Source organism: Haemaphysalis longicornis, unplaced genomic scaffold, assembly GCF_048455015.1.
Source record: "Haemaphysalis longicornis isolate Haplotype H1 unplaced genomic scaffold, Haemaphysalis longicornis Haplotype H1 scaffold_6, whole genome shotgun sequence".
Taxonomy (NCBI): Eukaryota; Metazoa; Arthropoda; class Arachnida; order Ixodida; family Ixodidae; genus Haemaphysalis; species Haemaphysalis longicornis.
The window spans coordinates 74,052,539-74,073,401 of NW_027526407.1; the positions used below are offsets into that span (position 1 = coordinate 74,052,539).

Consider the following 20,863-nt stretch of genomic DNA (forward strand, 5'->3'; position numbering starts at 1 on the left):
GATCTTCGACACTCGAGAACATCTCGAAGGACACTCCTTTCGGCACAGCATCGAAAACGTTGGCGAGATCTTCCTGCAGTTCACCGATGCTGCCGTCTTGGTCAGGGCTCGCTGACTGGGCGGGTTCCGTCGGAGCCCCGTGCGTCGAAAACAGTTACGGAAAGTGTCGGGCGTCACGTCGCTCAATGCGAGGCTCAACATTTCAATCGCGACCAATCAACATCTCAATCGCCGCTCCGGACCATGCATTTCGGCGGCAATTCTAGGCGCACCGAGTTCCTTATATCGGATGCGAACTTCGGTATAAGAAGTATGTTTCGCGTGCTTTTTCATAACTGATTTGCTTTTGTTCGATATATAAAATAATCCGCTCTATCCTGGTTCGTTATAACCGGGTTTGACTGTACTGCTCTTTAATAGACGTTGCACAAATATACACGCGCACAAGGACACAGTATTGCAAACCCAAACACTGAAACCGAAACTGAGACTACAAAACTATGTACAGGATAGAAGAGATTTCCCTCAAACTTTTAGTTAATGTCTTAGTAGGTTAGTAGAGGTTAATCGCACTTAGTTTTTACATGGGAAAAGAATACACCGCAAGAAAGAAAATATATATACACCGAATCGCAAATACACATCAAAATACATCAGAGAATACACTGAAAAACAGGCACACCAACATTGAGAAAATCCCTGAACACCTTCACAGGTCGTGTCCATATCTAGCCGGGGGCCGTCTTTCTCGTGGCGGTTGAACCCGACGGCCGAGTGGGCACGACGCAACTGGCTGTTCCGTGGTGCTCACGGGCGGGCGTGGCACAGTTTCTGATGCAGGACACTGTTCTGCGGCTGACCTCGTTTGCGAAGCGGGATTAGGCACAGGCTGCACTGCGGGTACACTTGCCTCGGAAGACGCTGGCTGCCATGTTGCAGCGAGAAGTGTCGCATCGCCGGGGTCGTGATGAAGTGACGAGTCACGCCAAACTGGATGTTGCGAAGGCCACTGTTGCCCGTGCGACGAGCAGGCACCTTGCTCAGCTTTGCCGCGTTCCATGTTCTGCCATCATCGAGGAGGAGGGATTCTGGACCATGTTGCTTGATGACATCCCTCGGCTTTGAAAAAGAGCTGTCACCCTTGAATGAAACAGATGGTTTCTTCACCCAAACCATGTCTCCTACCGCCACCACTGTCGGCTTTGCCACTCGCCTCCGGTCGGTGTAGGCTGTGCTATACTGTTGCCTGTGCTTGACACGCTGTCGAAGCCTGGCCAGTTTCTGGTAGGGTGTCTTCGCGAACGACTCGAGGGATAAGCCGAGGACGTGAAGCTTTGTTCTTGGCGGCCTTCCATGAAGCAGTCCCTCAGGGGCCACTTCTGTTGTGGCGTGTGGTGTAGACCTGTAAGCGGCGAGATAATCCCGTACACCAGTTTGCAGCGAACGTTGTTCCAGACGAGCCAGTTGGAGGTATACGTCTTGAATGTGCGGTTGAACCGCTCGATCTGTCCATTTGTCTGCGGGTAATAAACAGATGAACGCGACAGGCGAATCGCTCGTTCTTTTAGGAAGTCGATAAATTCTTTTGAGGGTAACTGGGGCCCATTATCGCAGATTATCCCTTCAGGATATCGGTTCTTGTAGACGGTTCTTGGAGAAACTTCTTTGCACAACTGCAATTCAGGCCATTTTGAGAAGTAGGCCACGAGCGTCAGTGCAAACCTGCAATCTGGAGGCGCCCTCTTCAGGGGACCAACGATATCAATCACAAGTTTCTGCCACGGTCTCTCCGGCAGCTCGGCAGGTTGCAGAGGGGCAGGGGACGTCTTGGCAGATTTATCCGCTTCTTGACAGATTCTACACTTGTGAACTGCTTCTTCCACGTGACTGTCTATGAGGGGCCACCAAAACTGCTCCCTAAGTCTGGCTTTGGTGCGTCCGATACCCTGCTGGGTTTCATGCGCTGTTGCTACCAGTTGAGCGACGAGAGATAAAGGAACGACGAGCCTCTCCGCACGCAAAAACAATTCTCCCACGACTGACAATTCCTCTCTAACTCTGAAATATGGTTTCAGCTCTTCAGGCAAGTTTTTGTGGGAGGGCCAAGACCCATGTACGTACGCCTTCACCTTTTGAAGAGTGGCGTCAGCAAGGACTGCTTGTTCAAACGGGTTGGACCATGCAAACAAAAATCGCCAAAAGTCAGCTCCGAATCTGCAATATGAACTGGCAACCGCAAAAGAGCATCGGATACTCTGTTTGACGAGCCTTTCTGGTACTCCACCGTAAAATTATAACGGAGTAGCCATGCGCGCCAACGCGCGATTCTGAGTGGGTGGCGGCCTGAGCGCTGCGAGAACAGAAGCGAAACGAGTGCCTGGTGATCTTTTCGGAGAGTGAAGCATCACCCCTACAGGTAAGCATGCCAATGTTGGCATGCCCAAATGCATGCAAGTGCCTCTCTTTCGCCAACTGCGGATGTACGTCCTTTCCGCCGACGAGAGCGTGCGTGATACAAAAGCGACAGTACGAAGTGTATGACCGGCGCGCTGCTGGAGGACTGCTCCGAGCCTACATTCAGACGCATCAGTGGAAATGATAATTGGAAGGGCAGGATCAAACATCTGCAAGACGAGATCTGAGGACAATACCGACTTTACAGCGCGGAAACTTATCCACCTCAACAGACCGGGCGAACGCTTGGTCTTTCCTAAGTACAGCTCTCATTGGCTGCACCATCTCGGCTAAGCGTGGCACGAACTTGAGGTAGTATTAAACTAACCCAAGGAACTAACGGAGTTCGGCGGCATTGTTTGGAACTGGAGTTTCCACAATTGCGTCTACTTTCCGTGGCAGTAGCGAAATACCGGAAGGAGTCACCTTGTGACTACAAAATTCAAGCTCCTGAACTCCGAACACACATTTACTGTTCAGCTTCAGACCTGCGTCTTTGATACGCTGTAGAACTGTCTCAAGGTTCTTTAGGTTCTCCTCAGCCGATTTATGAAACACAATGATGTCGTCAATGTAAAAAAGGACACCAGCACAATTGCGAAGAATGAGAGACATCGCACTCTGGAAAGCCGCAGGTGCGGACGTTAGCCCAAAACCAACCCGCTTGAAGCGATACAGCCCTTCATGTGTAATGAAAGCCGTCAAGTCCCTACTCTAAGGATCCAGGACAACTTGGTGATAGGCAGAAGGTAAGTCGAGCTTCGAAAAATGCGTTGCCCCCACCAAAGCGTGAAGCATCTGTCACGGAACTGACGCCACTACAACGAAGCAAGCGGCCTGTAAAGGGTGCACCCCTGCACACAGAGTCTTTTTGCGGGGAAGCAGCCTTATAAACTAACGAGTACGTTTTACATCGGGTTGTTCATTTTAGGGTTTTATATTTTAACACGACAGTGTTTCATGCCGGGATACACCACTGACGTCATATCCGTCACCGAAATGACGCCAGTACACCTTTGCCGAAGCGACCCGCCGGCAGGACGTCGCTCACCAAGCACACCCACACGACAGCCGCCGACCCGCAAATTATGCTCAGCTGCAGATTTCGCTGCACATTTCACTTTCGTGATTTACCGATTCCTATCACAGAGGTATCAACCACAGTTGTGTCAACCAACTACATTCACTGACATTAACCACGCATCACACAATTTTTATAATAGTAAGGTTACGCTGGAGGATTACATTATCAGTACTATTGTAGATATGACGATATGGGGCGTGATCTTCAGCTAACAGCCATATGTTAGATTGGATAATAGTCGGTGAGTCGTTTATCGAACTCAGAAATAGCAAAGGTGTGCCTTGAGGCCGTCCTGAGGGTACGAAAGATGGGCTAGAAGAGTGTGATTCGGGGAATTAAAACTACTCATGGTTAGTTAAAAAAACTCCCCCGTGCATTCAGGCCAGATCGTATACCAGCAAAGCTGTTAAGTGCGGCAGGACCCGAGGTAGCTTCAGTAGACTGTTCCTGCTTGCACCAGGCAACACGAGGCTGTTCTAATCATGGACTTCCTCCATGGTTCTAATGCTCGGTCCGCAGTGCCCCGTCAGCGTATAGGCGTTTCCTAGTCAGCACAGCCAAACGACGCATGGCACCATCTAGGGGCATTTTTGAAGCTATGTCCATGTGTATGTGGCCCTCAATTTAGTCGCTCAGAACCGCTTGGTCTCGTAGTGTAGTAGTTCTGCTGCTGTTAAGCAAACATACTAACCCGGGTTTAAATGCCGTTACCGCATTTGTTTCAAGGGTTTGTCATATTTGAACATTGACATTTGTTACCACGCATATAATCTTTTTATGACATCTTTATGCCTTATAAATGGGATTTTGGATATTTTCGTTGCCTTTTGGTCAGTCTAAGCTACTGCTTCTTGTACGTTTTTGCGGGTTTCCCCCCTTTAGTTCGGTTTCGGCTATTTCTGTTGAATATTTTTCCACACCATTTTTCTACACCGACCATGCGCCATGTTCTTCTACACCGTGTTCTACACCATTGCGGGTCCGTTTTGGCTGTTATTTATTTCAGTTCGGGTGGTTTTGTATGCTTTAGGTGCGTTTATGCTGTGATATAACCCCCATAAGCAGGCTCAGGGGACGGCTGGCTGTACTGACTAGGAAATGCATATACGCTGCCGGGGGGAGCTTTCTGCGCACACAGGTCAGCTGGATTTCCCTTTCACTTTACTTGATAAAGCTTGGCGTTAAAACGTTTGCAGCGAAGTAAACTTATCACAGTGGTGAATGAAACTCGTACTGAGAAATTCAACAAAGGCGTACGTTTGCGGAACTAAATGAGCGTGATTTGTTGCAGGCAAACGCCGCCAGATCCACGACCATTCCAACGAGCACGTGCAGCGGCCTTTTCCTGAAGCAAAAGATTACGGAAAAAAAGCGGCCTGCTCCCACATGATGGAGCACTTCTGGAAGTGGGGCATGGCCTGTAGGTTCCTCGGCTGCCTTTTCATTGCAGGATTCTGGGACCGGTCGCTCAAGACGGCTGAGGTCAAAGTACTCAGTCCCTACGCTGTATATTCAGCGGCATGCCTAGCAGGCGTGGTGGCGTACGAAATGGGCGTCGTGGTCGTCAACATGTACCTGCTGCCCGACGTTGCCGGTTCCTTCTCGAAATCCATCTTGCTCATCGTGTACACCGTTGTCCTGGTCAAGATTATCGTCAACGCCCTCTGTATGACACTCGGATCGTCCAAGCTGTTGCAGTTTCTTCGAGAAGCGGAGGCGTACGAAAAAGCCACGAGCTTCGGCTACAGCGCAGGCTCTGAAGTTTGCAGGCGCGACTGGCGCACTCAAGCTCGTCGATGGGTAAGCGCGGCAGCCTTGGTCGCATCTTACGGCATGGCCATGACAATCTACACGAGGAACTTCATGCAGGGTCGCGATGATCCGTGGCACATTTTCATCAAGGTTGTAGGTTTTTTCTCCGAGCTCATTCTGTTTTTCTATGACTCCGTTGCGTACATTGTCTTGGGAAGTACCGCAGAGGTCCTTGTAGAGTATTTAAGGGCCCTGTCAGTGTCTCTGGACACCTGCGAGAGAACCAGCTTGCAGCTCTGTTGCACGCTGTGCCCGCGCAGAGTCGAAGAGATAAGGCTTAACCTGTCCAGAATTCTGGCACTCAAACGTTGCATTAACGACATCTGGCATCCAGCTATAACTGCAACTTCGGCGTGCCTCGTGTGGAATCTGTGCACGACGCTGTACGCGGTCTTCGACGTCGGCTTCACGACGCCGGACATTTGGCTCTCGGTGACATACGCCGTGTACGCATCGCTGGGCTTCTTCGACATCGCCGTCATAAGCCAAGACCTGAGAGACCAGGTGGGCTATTCCTATATGTAGATCTAACAATCCAGCCCTTATAATCTATACAGCGCACTTTGACGTACGTGTTGAGAACACACGTGTTGTACCATATTAGCGGCGAAGCTGTTTAACAAATCGTAATTTTTTGTGTCAGCAGTTAAAAATACCAAGAAATTTCCGAGCGCGCGCGCGTGAGCGCGCAGGCCTAGCGGCGACCACCCGGCAGTTAACAAAACCAAGAAGAGCCTAGCGCTCGTGTGTGCATGCCTCGCGACGACTACCCAGCGTCCCCAGCGCGCGTTTGTCATGCCAAGCACACCTACTTATGTAGATTGGCCAAAATTGCAGCGACCGCACGGCAGTTAAAAAATACAAGAAAAATGCCGAGCGCTCGTGTGCGCGTGCCTCGAAGCTACCGCCCAGCGTCCCCGGCGCACGTTTGTTAGGCCAAGCATATCCACTTGGAAAATTGGCCAAGATTAGCCAAGACAAACTCCAGCGTTCCCTGTAATCGTGGGAACACTTGCTCGGTACGAGAAAGACACGTCATAGCCTGCGCCCGTCCAAGGTGATGTCCAATGATTATCACTTAAAAAAAAAAAAATGAAAGCTAGCATTTATAGCGACAATGATGGAGTGAAGGTCGTTGCGGCAGCGAAAAAGAAGCAAATCGGGTGCAATCGTGGGCTTAATTAAACCTTCGCGATGGTAGTAAAGGTTGCGTACAGCTTCGGTATACCTTCAAGCCTTACGCGTTAGTGTCAGCTTACTCCATTTTTTGTTTCCTCCTGTGCCGTTCATCCGTAGGTGGATATGCTTCCTTCCGCCGCAAATATCTTGATTCCGTGAGCACGATGAAATAATACAGAGTAGGCACATCCTGTCACTGTGGGGGAAAAAGTACCCTGCGCACTGCCATCGACGACATATGGGTGGCAGATATTTAAAGGCTTTCTGAGCGGCTTGAAGGAAGACTTTGGACAGTCCAGCAAGCACTATTAGGAAGGGTGATAGGACGGTCGTTTAGCGATACGAAATGATCATTCGTATATCGGAAAACAAAGCCAGGTGTGAGACATAAGTGGACTTGTGCTGGGTTACAATGCAGAGAACTGACAACCAGTAGACCATCAAGGTAACAGAGCGGCTGCCGAGAGTCGGTACTGGAAGTATACCAAGACCATTATTTCGATTAAAGGATGAAATCAGAAAATCCAGAGGCGGAGAATGGACTAGGGCATCACGGGACTGAAATGGCTGGAGGAACACGGGATAGTCTTTCGCCCTGCAGTGGACACAAACGAGCTCACGATGACGACGAGGATGATTATTATGATGATGATGATGGTGATGTACATATTACGTTACATTATCCGAGGGTTGTTTGTGACGTCCAACCGAGGGGTGTTTCTTACATCCAATGAGTGTGACGTTTGCGACCAGTTTGTGACGTCCAATGAATGACGTCCAAGGAGTGTTTGCTTCGTTTGTCACCTTCTTTCATACCACGAATGATCACAACCTGGCCTTACACACCAGCCATCCTCACTGTCTTTTACTGATGTTACTTTTGTTCTTGCTGACTGATTTTAGTATTTACGTTCTCACCTCTCATATATGACCACTGTTTCGGCGCTGTTTGCCCCAGTTGGCCTTGCGCCATTAACGTCCAACCATCATCATCATTTTTGAGCACGAGGACGCGGGTTCAATTCCTGGCCGCGGCGGCCGCTTTCCTGATGGAGGCGAAAAGCAAGAACGCCCGTGTGTACCACAGTTCGGCGCACTTTAAAGGTCCCCAGATGGCCAAAATTAATCCGAAGCCCTCCACTACGGCGCGCCTCATCGCCTGCGTTGCGTCGGCGCGTTAAACCCTAAAATAGATCAGTTGGTAATTTCGTTCGCCATGTTCTGTTCACCCTACGACACTGCGTAAAAAAGTGCGTTCTGAACAATGCGAGAGAGCTAACATCTCACGTGAGAGTCACCTCACAGCGATTGTGGGCTGCAAGGATCGGACGTAAAGGAGCAGGCCCATAAGACATTTTTTGCGGCTCGCATTATTCGGAAATCCGGTTAACCTGAATTTATCGCTCCTATTTTGATGTAATGTGTTGATGTGCTTTGAAATTCATACTGTTTTTTTTCTTTGTATTTTTTATTTACTTCTGCGAGAATGGCTTGTGTAGAGTTGTATTTGTACTGGTCTCCTCCTGATTGGGCTTTGTAAGCCTTAAGTATTTAACAAAAAATAAATACTTTTGAAACTTACAGTTAACAGGCTTTGCTGCAGCGAAGTGCAGCAGTAAATGGCTCGTAAAGGTAAAAAAACGAAAATGGCTGCACATACGAGATATCGGCGAACGTTAAGGATGCGCAAAGGGTGTACAGTACAGAATTGTTCACCTCACCGGTGTAGCTTTGTTGCGCGAAAACACGACTTCAATTCTTGGGGAATGACTGCTGAATGAGTACAACAGCATTGGCAAAACAAAAACGAGAGGTGGTGGAATCGTCGTCGTTGTGGTTGTGGTTGTCGTTGTTGCCGTGGTCATTGTTGTTGTTGCCGATGGCATTGTTTTTAACAGGGAAGCTGTTGTACCAGGCGTAAGTTCGCCGTTGCAGAAAAAAAAATACCAAGAAAATGACGAGCGCTCGCGAGCACGTGTTCCGCGGCGACCGCCGAGTCTCCGGCTCTTGCAGTGGCTTTAGCAAAAAAAAGAAGCTCCGACTTTCACCTTAACCGCGGAAACACTTGCTAGGAACGAGCAAGACACGTCGTAGGGTACGCCCCTCGTTCTTTAGTCCTCGGGTCATCGTGCGCATGCGCTTTGTACCTATAGACGAAGAGCCCTCGCGCGTGGAAGTACCCTGCTTGTGAGAGGTCACTGCGGCCGCCGAATTCTCTAGAAGCCATTACGGATAATTGGAGACATGGCTGTGAGTGTGCGAATCCTTCCTGGGACGACTTCCTGCAGATCCCACCACCGGTGCCTCGAGTCGATGACGAAGGGCTGGGGCCCAATTCTCCAAAACGACGGGCCGTCGCTTTGAAACTACGGCGTAGCGCCATTGAAATGTATGTGTCCTGGGGTTGGGGCAGTCGCTTTGAGGTGCTCAGCGTGAAGTCACTGCCCTCCGTCATTTCACTTGTCGCTTCGCGTCCTTGCCACAGTGCTTTTCTTGCAGCTCCTACTTCACGCTGAGCACCTCAAAGCGACGGCCCCAACCCCAGGACACATACATTTCAATGGCGCTACCCCGTAGTTTCAAAGCGACGGCCCGTCGTTTTGGAGAATTTCGGCCCCTGGTAGAAGTTTACAATGTTGAGGATGACTTTGCATCTACCACTCGCTGCGAGGAAGACGACGACCGTTTCGATGCATATGACGACGATTACTAGCACCGCAACTATGCAAATAAACAATGATAGTGAACTTAAATACGCATCCGGAAATTCTCGCCTACACCAGATCCGCCATTCAAGTCTTGCGCGTGAGTGCAAGTTTCCCTGATTTTTTCGTCGTTGTCATCGTTGTTGACGCTGTTATTTTTGTTTATAGAGGCCTCCCTTCAGTTGCCAGCAGTTGCCTAAAGCGTTGTGTTGCAGGCTCAGAAGATGAAGGATGCCATGAAGAGTTGTCGTTGATGTCGTTGGTGTTGTTGTCACTGGTGTTGTTGTTGTCACTGGTGTTGTTGTTGTCGCTGTTGGTGTTGTTGTTCTTGTTGTTCTAGTTGGATTTGTTTAGAAAGACCTCCTTTCAGCCCACAGTCGTTCCCTGAAGCCTTCTGTTGCAGGCTCAGAAGTTGAAGGATGCCACGAAGAGTGTCCGGCGGTGCGCGGCCCCGGAGGAATACATTCAGCAGGTAGGGGAGATTGATGACGAAATTTTGTTCCTTTATAAAGGCCTTTGCATCGGTATTTATAATTGCAGATATTTTATGCTTAAAAATTCTAGGTCCAGTTCTTGCACGACACCATCGAACCGGAAGCCTTGTGTTTGACAGGTGGAAGCTTCTTCAGTCTCAACAAGGCACTGCTTGCGTCCGTAAGTGTTTAAACTGGTGGCTATGTGCAGCACGCATTAAGAACGCACCAGGATTTTACTTCTCATTCCACTATGTGCCCACACCATTAAAAAGACATGTTCAGTCCATTTTTAATAAGAAAACAGCGTAAACCATTGTTATAACGAAGTCATCGCTATAGATAAAGCATTTTTATAAGCGGTGTTGAATATAAGTGGTTTCAGATATAGGAGTTATTGCTGTTCAAGTAGTGGTGACTTAAAATTAGATGTACTGAGCTGGGGCCACGGGTAATTTCGAATAAAGCGATCGTTTAGGAAACGGTTTTGTGATAGAGTGCGTTAACTGTACACTCTGTCGCTTACATTCGCTGTGTGGATATTTTGAAACATCGCATTGGTGTCAATATACTTTATCATAAATGGGCATTTGGGATGCCACAAGGCATCCCAGCCAAAACCGCGTGCAGTTGAACAGCTGCATTCAGCGGCTGGCAAAATATTGCCGCGAACCATGCATTGGGTTTGTTTATTAGGTGTTTTGCTTTTGCCGCCCGGCGGCGCCGGCCTGTGTTATCGGTGTTGTCTGTGTGCCAAGGGAGGCGCGTGTTCCGCTCTTTCTTTCTGTGCCGCATGTGTTATCTCTTCTGATAGGGAGAGCGTTCCGAACTAACGTGAACAGCCTAGAATAATATTCGTTGATCTACAGTGCATAGAGTTTCTACACTATACAGGAATCTGGCGCTCGTCTATGCGGCTTACATCAAGGTCGTCTGTGTCGTCATGGACCGCCGTTATACATCGCTCTCGCCTTAATTTCATCATTGGCTTGGATTGAAACGTTTTAGTGACAGCAAATTGAAATAAAGTGCCACAAAAACGCGAAAAATAGTGATCAGTTCTGTAAGTGAAAAATAAAAACAGGCTGTTTTAAAACTAAGAAAAAAAGAAGTAAAGCGTATTTTTGCCGGAACGGTTGTGCCTGCTATTCCGCAGGCCAAGGTTGTGGTTACGACCAATGTTATTATTTGGGGGGTAACTCATTAGAGAATGTGATTTTATTAATTTTACCATTATTTAAAAAAAAAAACAAGTTGTTTGAAGAGTTTCTAAAGTTTTTTGAGCGTGTCTATGAAAACGTTGCCTTCGTGGCGAACCGGTGCACCGCGACCGCCAGCTAGTTAAACGAAAAAAAATTCCCCCGCATTTCCCCGAGGGGGAGAATGTGAAAGTGCGAATGCACGGTTGTCGGCCCGCTTGCGGCGCTTGCGCTCGGCCCCCGCAGCCCACCGCCTCGCCGCCTTCTCTTCCATCTCTTCCATCGGGTTTGTAGTATCACGTGTACACCACGCAGTTATCAAGCCGCTATAACGCCGCTGAGTCGCCAACGCACGCCGCTGACGACGTAGTTTGAATGCGTTAAAGATATAAGGCGCGTCACTAACGCTGATATCACGTCGCGTCCGTGGCTTGGTCGGTAGAGCGTCGCGCTGCGGCCGCAAAGTCCGCGGATCGAAACCGGATGCTGTTTCTTTATAGAGGAGCACCCAAACCATCCACCGCCGGCGTCGGCGGCGGCGTCGGCGTCCGCAGTGCTCCTCTATAAAGAAACAGCACCCGGCGCCAGGTTTCGATCCGCGGACTTTGCGGCCGCAGCGCGACGCTCTACCGACCAAGCCACGGACGCGACGTGATATCAGCGTTAGTGACGCGCCTTATATCTTTAACGCATTCAAACTACGTCGTCAGCGGCGTGCGTGGGCGACTCAGCGGCGTTATAGCGGCTTGATAACTGCGTGGTGTACACGTGATACTACAAACCCGATGGAAGAGATGGAAGAGAAGGCGGCGAGGCGGTGGGCTGCGGGGGCCGAGCGCAAGCGCCGCAAGCGGGCCGACAACCGTGCATTCGCACTTTCACATTCTCCCCCTCGGGGAAATGCGGGGGAATTTTTTAAATATAGAGGAGCACTGCGGACGCCGACGCCGCCGACGCCGCCGCCGCCGCCGCCGCCGGCGGTGGATGGTTTGGGGTCGCTTATAAAGTGCATTAAAATGAAAACGTGGCGCTAAACAGTCGTGGACGATGACAAGATAGGACGCATACAAGCGCCCGTATCTGCCGCATCTTGTCTTCGTCGAAGTACGTTTTGTTTCTTCTTTTCGTCGGCTACAAATTTCGCGGCGGCATATTACCCGCTCAGTCATACGTCCTTCGACTGCGGCATGAGCAACGTCAGGTGCGATCACGCATTGCCTGCTGTTTCACTGAACACGGCGACCACAGAAACGGGACGATTTCGGCTTCCTTGTAGCTCGTAAACGTGTGAATGCATGCTAAAGAAAGCAAATCCCAAAAACCGCTTAAGAATCCAGTTGTCATGCCAAGCCCAAGCCAAAAAGGATGTCTTCCCACGAACCCCCACGACGACATGGCTTACGAGGCGCAGTTTCCTCTCTAGTATACTTACTAAGAAACTCTATGCTACAGTGTTCTGGATACAATTCGACTATTCGAGAAACCCTCGTGCCGAGTGATAAATTCCCGCAGAGCAGATGCTGCGGCATTCGAATCGCCGACGCCAGTCTGCGCACGTCACTTTGTTGACTGATGTTTCGTCGCTAGCTGTGTATTCTTTGAGTTGTTAGGGGAGCACAAGTTCGCTCCAATAAACTTGTTTTTTCTTCAAGACACCTGCATCGACTTTGGCTACGTGACAATATGACGGAAGGACATCGTAAGCGACAATAAAAATAAGCAATGAAAACGAGTATTCACAGCGAAGCATATCCATCGGCAAAATGAACAGTTACATGAAAAGGTATGTGATAATACGTGCCTTGCCAGAAGCGTAACTATATTTCAGTGACCGTCACGATTTTTAATATCTTATGGCAGAAATGGCAAGCACGTTTATACGAGGTTGTGTCTCGTGGCATCAATGTGACAAATGAGAGCACGCAGAGAATACGACTGTCATTGAAGCCCGGGAATCAATTGCTTACAATTTATAAACAAGCCATTAAGAAACCTCGTGCAGATTTTCAATGAACCGCAGAGCCAGTACCGCATTTAATGGCACTAATAGCGTTACCATTGTGCACGCGGGCTGCCGTGTATGGCCATGGCAGGGCTAGAGCGGCAGCGCGCGCTGTGTTGATGCGCGCACGCCACCGCTCTAGCCCGGCCGTGGTATGGCGTTATCCGTTTCACCGAGCGGTGGTTCGCGGCGGCCGAGTGAGCAACACGGTTTCCCGTTTCTTGCACTTGTCCATCAAGGCAAGGCATTTTCTTGATGGACAAGGCGTTGCCTTGATTTCCTATCTTAGTGGAGTCTCCAAACCTATGTACCCGCGTATCCAGACGCAAAAGAACTTGACACAAAGCTGTTTTAGCGGGAACAAACGAGGTAAGGCGTTTCTATTTTATTTTTCCTCGTATCTACATGTTCGTGTTGCGGATCGTGTGTAATAGGGACTGTGGGCGTAATTTGAAAATACGACTGGCAAAAGGAAGTTTCACTGATGTTCTCACAGGGTGAGGAAACTTGGTAATCTCTCTTGATAGTGTCCTGCAGTGGCCATAGTACAAAAGGGAGAGACCTGTTGAAGAGGCTTACAGTGCGCCATTGTAAAATGAACTGGAATGTACGCGATGTTTTCAGATGGTCGGATCTATCATCACGTACACCGTAATCCTGGTTCAAACGCGCGACGAACTCGCCGAAACCATTGACGTCACCAAGCTGGCTTGAAGGTATCCGTGAATCCAGCGTACAATCACCAGAGGTAAGGCACGCACTAGCGTCCATGACTTCAGAATCACGTGCTTAAAGGAGCCATGAAGAGAAAATACAACTTTTTTAATTTGAAAGAACTAGGATTCAGTATCTCACTCACCTCCATTAGAGCCACAAAAGATGTTTTTTAACGAAAAAAAAGCAAGAAGTATTTAAAAACTTTCAAATTTCGCGCCACAGTGACATGTTATGAGCAAGAATGACGTCATACGGGCCAACAATAAAACATAATTTTCAGTGCGTTAACTGCACGTTAGCATTCAAGTGATGCGGTCAAATAAAACTAGAGGCCCCATTACAGACGTCCAATCATGTGTCGTCACGACCGGTCAGTTAGGCGGCCGCCAATCGCACAAACAAGTTTCCGTGATGTCATAGAAAAGTTGTGGGAAATTGGCTAGGGAGTCGCGATAGCTTCGCACGTTTTCTTTAATATCTCCGTTATTTGTTCGAAGATTGCGATGATATTGGTGTCAATGTTATCGGGACTAAGCAGTCTTTATAATAAACCCAACTCGTATTTTGTCTTCATGGCTCCTTTAAAGAAGTACTGAAACGAAATTTCCAAGCTGAGATAACTATGTCAATAGCTTCTTCTGTATTGGGGATATTTTACAGTGTGATATTTTACAGTAATTTTCCACCGTAATCGTACAGGATCATCATCATCATCATCACCACCACCACCACCACCAGCCTATCTACGCCCACTGTAGGGCAAGGACCTCTCCCATTAATCTCAAATTAACCCGTCTCTGTGCTAACTGCGACCAATTTATCCCCGCAAACTTCTCGATCGCATCTGCCCATCTAACTATCGGCCGCCCTCTGCCACGCTTGCCTTCTCTTGGGATCCACTCTGTTACCTTTAACGACCGCATAAAGGATAACATATTTTAAATGAGTTTCGATCTTTGCACGTAAGAGAAAGCCCATAACGAATGCCCTATCAAAATCGACATCAGCATGACGCCATGGGCGCCTAACCCCAAACTTACGACGTCACGGCTGCCGTCACGCGACGTCATGTAGTCAAGGCGCTGTCGTTGGCCGCGTCGGAAGACGCCATCCTGGCGAATTCGCACTGAGCCGTGCGCGCGGCGGAACACTATACCTCCTGGAATCCGCAGCGACGGGACGACAGAGAGAAAGTAAGAGGGAGGGATGAGGGGGGAAGGAAGGAGGAAGCGAACGAAGAGAGAAAAAAGAGAGAAAAAAACATGCGTACATGAGGGGAAGGCGTCACATAAACTGGAGACCACCTGCCGCCGCTCTTTTAAGAAGAAAACGTAGCACGAAAATTTTGTGTCAGTACTCCTTTGACAACGCAGTGAGAAACTTAACTGCACGAAGAACTTCGTATAAAATTCCCCGCATTTCCCCGAGGGGAAGAATGTGAAAGTGCGAATGCAGGAGTTGAATTTGCGCGGTTCGGTAATGTTCGCGAAAGAGAGATCACACACACACACACAACTACAAAGAAATAAAGATGCATTTATTCACAGACACCTATTTTGTGTTGTCGTTGTACTTGATTGCTAGAGCGGGTCTCAGCTTTGAAATTTCGTGTCAGTACTCCTTTAAGCGGGTGCATTAGCCCTTCTCACGCCCGATTCCTGGCCAATCCCCCACGTGGGTATGTGCCATGCACAGACACCTATTTGTGTTGTCGTTGTACTTGATTGCTAGAGCGGATCTCAGCTTTGAAATTTCGTGGCAGTACTCCTTTAAGCGGGTGCATTAGCCCTTCTCACGCCCGATTCCTGGCCAATCCCCCACGTGGGTATGTGCCATGTCAGCGGCCAGGCAGCGCGCGCCCATCTCCCCCCGTTGCCAAGGAAGGCGAGGAGCGCGCGCACCCGCAGCTGTTGCTATGCGTACGGCGGCGGAATGCGGACGGCGGCGGACGCTTCAGGCTCGCTTAAGAAGTGCATTCGCACTTAAAAAAAAAACAGTTATCCCTAACTGTGTTCCTATTGTCGTCATTGTGGAACTGCTATGAACAAAACGAAAGAAAAATATACAGTGAAGTGTCAATGTGCGACTAGTTGTGACTGCACGTAAATAAGCGTATAGAACCCGTGGAAATTCAAACGAAGGACAAAATATTAACATGACTAATTCTCAAAACACATATGGCAGCAAGCGCGCTAGACGATGCCACCTTTGACGAAAGTTGAAATCGTGCGAGTAAAGACGTGTTTTTCAAGGAACACCTCAGTGCTTCCCGTGCAAGATTCGCATTGCGTTGCCCCAAACTTGTCTTGAAACGTGCGCCGGAGCGACAGGGGCCCTTTCTCATAATCGTTCTGTTGGACAAGAATTACTAGCAGCCCCGTATGTATGTGGGGATCGACTTTCAGCGAAGCAGCGGCGGGTGCGCCAAGATATAAGACGTAACGAGAAACGTTCAACGCCTCAATCCACCTGGCGAGCACGTGATCAATCGCACGACGAGTCCTTGATACCTAAGAAGACGCCCGCCGTAGACACCTTTCGCCAAGGCCGGCAAGCACCGGTTCACCGTTTTTCGAGGCAGGCTTTCAAGTACCTAGTGAAAGCCGACGGCGCGGACTTCTCGTGGCTTTAGTCGTAACCAGGAATCGCAGCCTCTGGTACGCAGTGAACGAAGCGCAAGGCGATGTAGACTTTAAATTGTGTCTGCGTTGCTGCCGGACTCATGTAGATGGCTGCTAAAACCACATCCACGGCCCCACGCTTGCCGTGCGCAACGCGCGCGTCGTCCACGCCGTTAGCGAGAATGAGCTCGCCCTTTCCGATGACTGGCAGCATGGAGGGAAGAACCAATGCATGGCAGCGGCTGGCCGACTCCGAGACGCGTCACTGCCGGACGGAGCCGGCTGAACCGCTACCAGCAGAGGCGGCGCCATCTGGTGGTGAAACCCCTGCGACGCATCCGCGCAGGGTGCAGCAGCAGCAGCAGCAGCAGCAACTGAAAAGCCTGGAGGAGAGGCAAATGAAGCTGCCCTCTAAAAATTGAAATTTCTTCAGCAGAAGGAGTACACTTGCAGATGGCTGTAGCCTTTTCGAGGATGGCAGCTAAGGACAACGGTAGTTGTGCGAGTCGTTCCGGAGCACCGCCGTAAGGCTGTTGTTTTGGCGCGGCTAAACTAAGGCACATTACATCCTGGTTTTGTCGGGAGAAATACTTTGTAAGCGTGGTAAATTGCGTTACGTTGCCTCGTTGGGAATTCTTGTGGACTCAAGTCGAAGACGACCTTTCCTTTCGCTGCGAGCAATAACGTCCAGTGAGTCTGCTCGGGCTCCGCAGCACCACAGCTCGGGATGCTCATAGCATCCCATAGCATGGGATGGGATGCTCATGGGATGCTCATGAAATGGGATGCCCATGCTCATAGCATGGGATGCTAAATAGCACCGCAGCTTGGGATGCTCACCGAAGCAAACATTCCACTTTACTTGAAACGAGCACGAAATCAAGAATCAGTGCGAGTACCTGTCACGTTTGAGCCCTTGTATTCCTCGCCTCCTTGAACAACCTATCCCTGCATAATTTTTGTTTTCTGCCTTTCGTGTAATTTAGGGGCAATTCAAGCCAGATGAAGCTTTGGCAAGTATAGCGTGTCAACTGGAAATGGGGTTTCAATGACGTTCTTTCTGTGTTCTTTTATTATTGCAGATCCGCTACGAAACATGAAATTTCTGAAGATGGATTGTTAACAAAAAGAACGACGATATGAAACTCAGACGAGCCGCAGCAAAAGCAATGTTGTGGCATTCTTTTTATGGCCCTCAAAGCAAATAGGAAAAGCTGTAACGCACGAAAATAAACTTTTCCTTCAATACCGCGGTCTCGTTGTTGCCGTTATTGCTGTGATTGCGTTTCCTTCAAAGTTCTAGTGCTCAGCGGATGGTAGCGTCGTCTTTTTCTTTTGCCATTGTATGTATATTTGCCAGGTCAGAAGAAATAACATCATTAAATACTAAGTGGGGCTACACTATTTAGGTAAACCACGATAGAAAGGATACCAGGGAACACTAGGAACAGTATTAGCTAGGTTACCAGTATTAGGAACACCCTTCTCCATAACTAAAATGACGAAGTGGCTCGAAGTCTTCGTGAGAGGCCTTCTTACTGCGGTGGACAAAACAGGGTTTGGCCGTGATGACGACCTGTGCCTTCAAACACAGCAGTGTGCGCTTGGTAAGCACCTTCCGGTTGTAGTATTAGACAGAACTAAATACCCACTAAATCAAAAACTGAAATCACAGAGTCGTTGGAAGTCTCTGGAAGATGCCTTTCCCCTGTCGTGGACACAAATAGGCGCTTGGCGATGGTGACCCTATGAAATCAGAATTAAGTAGTGTGCACTCACTAAGTGCATTTCACCCCGGAAGGCAGTGTATGCCGGAACGCAGTCTCAATTTTGACCTTGCATATACGGCACGAGCCTTCTGCACTGCATCGTCATGCCATTGGATGTGTACCCCGCGGCTGACGCCAACGAGCGTGAGAGTGTTGAGCGAGCACGCTACTGGGATAGTTTCGTTCGAACGTTGCTTAGGCCAGTAGTGCATAAGATGCTCAGGCGGAGAATTTTAACTTAGTAAGTTATCCGTTCCCGGCTCCACAGAAACATTTATTCTTGATTTAAGAGCGCCAGGAAACATCGTCGCAGCCATCAATCATGGCCACGCGTCCTGATTAACCGAGAGATATCACCTCGGTCCCCACACGCAAAGTCGGCCTTAAAAGCTTGTCCCTCCGGCGTCCGGCGTCCGTGCTCACGGCACAGCCCCGTGTAAATCGAAACATCTGTGAACGAAAGGTTCACAAGAGGTGAACAAGAACAAAATAAAAGGTTCACAAAAGGTTAGAGAGAGAGGGGGGGAGAGAGAGAAGCACAGCGCCGTGTAAATTGAAGCATCTGACAGACAGAACAAAATAAAAGGTTCACAAAAGGTTAGACAGAGAGATAGAGAGAGAGAAAGAGAGAGAGAGAGAGACGCACAGCACCGTGTAAATTGAAACATCTGACAGAACAAAGTAAAAGGTTCACAAAAGGCCGGAGAAAGTAAGAGAGAGAGAGAGAGAGAGAGAGCGGGACTGAGAGAGAGTGCTCCTGGAGGGGCGTGCTGCGCATGCGCGAGGAGCATGCGATTGGATTGAATAGGATTTGGATTTTGATTGGATTGGATTGGACTGGATAGGATTAAATTGGATTGAATTGGAAATCGTTTTAGCAGCAGTCAGCACTCTCACGGGTGATTTACAGCGAGAACGATCCCCAGTGCTTCGCCCAATCGTCATGATTCACTTCCTGGAGTGCGGGAATTTTTTCGGAGGCTTTACAGCTATAAAAATTTTTTGTATTTAATTGCATTAAATATTGTGCTTTGTACGCATAACAATATATTGTGGCGCAACAAAACTTTCTTTTTCGGAATGCTTGAGCGAACGACAAATTCTTTTTATGGCATGAACAGACAAAACACTATTTTTTGAATGCTTTAAAATTATTTTTGTATGATTTAAAGGGGCACTAAACAGGCTTCTGATGGTCGCCATTTCAATCGCGCAATCGCTAGAGTACCCATTCACGAAAATGTATACCAAATATTCCACCTCCGCGTAAAGCAGGGTCCGCACAAACACGCGACAAAGATGCTTTCTTTCTTCCTTGCTCACCTACCGCGTCCTTGCCGCCACACTGCCGCGCTATGACGTGGACAGACCGCTTGTGACGCACCAGTGTGACGTACAAAGCTCTCAACAGTGCGGCTGCGCTATTGGTGGGCCCCGTTAAATGCTGTAGCCAATCAGCGTTCCCGGCTCTGGGGGTAACGCGGTTGCGCGCAGCGCTCCTGCACCGGCGGCACGGCGTATTCGTCCTGCACCGCGGTGGCACGGACGAATGTAGATCGTCGCCATCCTAAACACGAGCTTAGCCGCGTTTGTAGATATGGCGCGTCGTTTACAAGGTATGAACAACGCTGAAAAACACGGAGCATCTCTGCGGGCACCAACGCCCGCTACACGCGCGACAGCGGCAAGCATCTGCCTGAACGGTCGACAAGCAGCCCACTGTTCGGCGTATACACGATACGGCACACCCCGCAGCAGCTAAAACTTCTCACCGCCCGCCAGAGCGGGACTATTCCTGAAAATCGGTTTGCAAATACGTGAAAGGGGGTGATAGTGCAGTGACAGATTGCGCGGGGGATCGTCGTCGTCGCGGCCTCGCAAAGCAGTGTCTGGATAACTGCGGCGATGCTAAGCCTTTTCCCAGACCTCGGTGGGACGAGTTCACCGCGACAACGCTGCATACCGAAACGCTAGCGCGCCGTTGACGACCTACAATTATTGTCGTTAGCGAGCATGTTGCGTTTGGAACCCCCTATCTTGCCTTCAAAGGCTCGTTTCCGCCGACGGTAGCCGCGAGGAGCCGTTCGATGCGGGCCGGCCACCGACCGACCCCGCTGAGCGGTAGCGGAGGGAGTAGGCGGAGCTTGGCCGTCGTCTGCTAAAAAAGAAGCGTGACGTACCGCCGAGCGGAGCCCATGGCTGCGCGCTTCTCGAACCAACCCTCTTTCTCTAGGTGGTCTTGCGCCTGGTCGGTGACGTTTCCGCTTCCACAGTGCTTTGGAGGCGCGGTGAAAGAGGAAATGCACCAGGCCTTGTTGCGGGCCGTTTTTAATGAACGATAACTCGGCTAATACTGACCGCTTTAAAACCATTCTTGCGGCAGGACGTTCTTTGGATAGTACTCCAACGATTGCGCACGTAAAATCACAACCTTTGGGGCCCTGTTTAGGGCCCCTTTAACACATTAAATTCTATTTCAAACTCTTTCAGTGTTAAAAAAACTTTCGACGCATTGAAAATTCTCTTTTGAACGCATTAAAATATCTTTTTGAATGCATTCAAAACACTTTCGTAAACGCCCTTTGAAGGCGTTTACAAAATTTGGAATATTCTTTTTTTCAATGCTATGACGCATTCGAAAAAAATATTTTGATTACTTTAACGCAATAAAAATTCTTTTTTGAATGCTCTAAAACTTTAAAAATATTTTGGAGCGCAACAAAAAATTAATTTCTTTTTTCCTTTACAGTCGAGTAACATCAGTATTACGAATTCGGGTAAAGGAACAGCGCCTTAACTCTCGCGTGAAACAGGAGCCACCGTTTCTGTGTTTACTCTCCCACGTGCA

At 49.1% G+C, this 20,863-nt stretch overlaps 1 protein-coding gene across 1 annotated transcript; it reads left to right on the forward strand.

Annotated features, from left to right (window-relative positions):
• The first annotated feature begins 4,851 nt into the window (after nucleotides 1-4,851).
• Nucleotides 4,852-17,449, forward strand: LOC144141667 (uncharacterized). The gene is made up of 5 exons (XM_077673199.1): nucleotides 4,852-5,854; nucleotides 9,638-9,706; nucleotides 9,799-9,888; nucleotides 13,533-13,656; nucleotides 17,329-17,449. Exons 1-4 carry the CDS (start codon nucleotides 4,925-4,927, stop codon nucleotides 13,620-13,622), a joined length of 1,179 nt encoding a protein of 392 aa, XP_077529325.1. The 5' UTR covers nucleotides 4,852-4,924; the 3' UTR covers nucleotides 13,623-13,656; nucleotides 17,329-17,449.
• The last annotated feature ends 3,414 nt before the right edge of the window (nucleotides 17,450-20,863 follow it).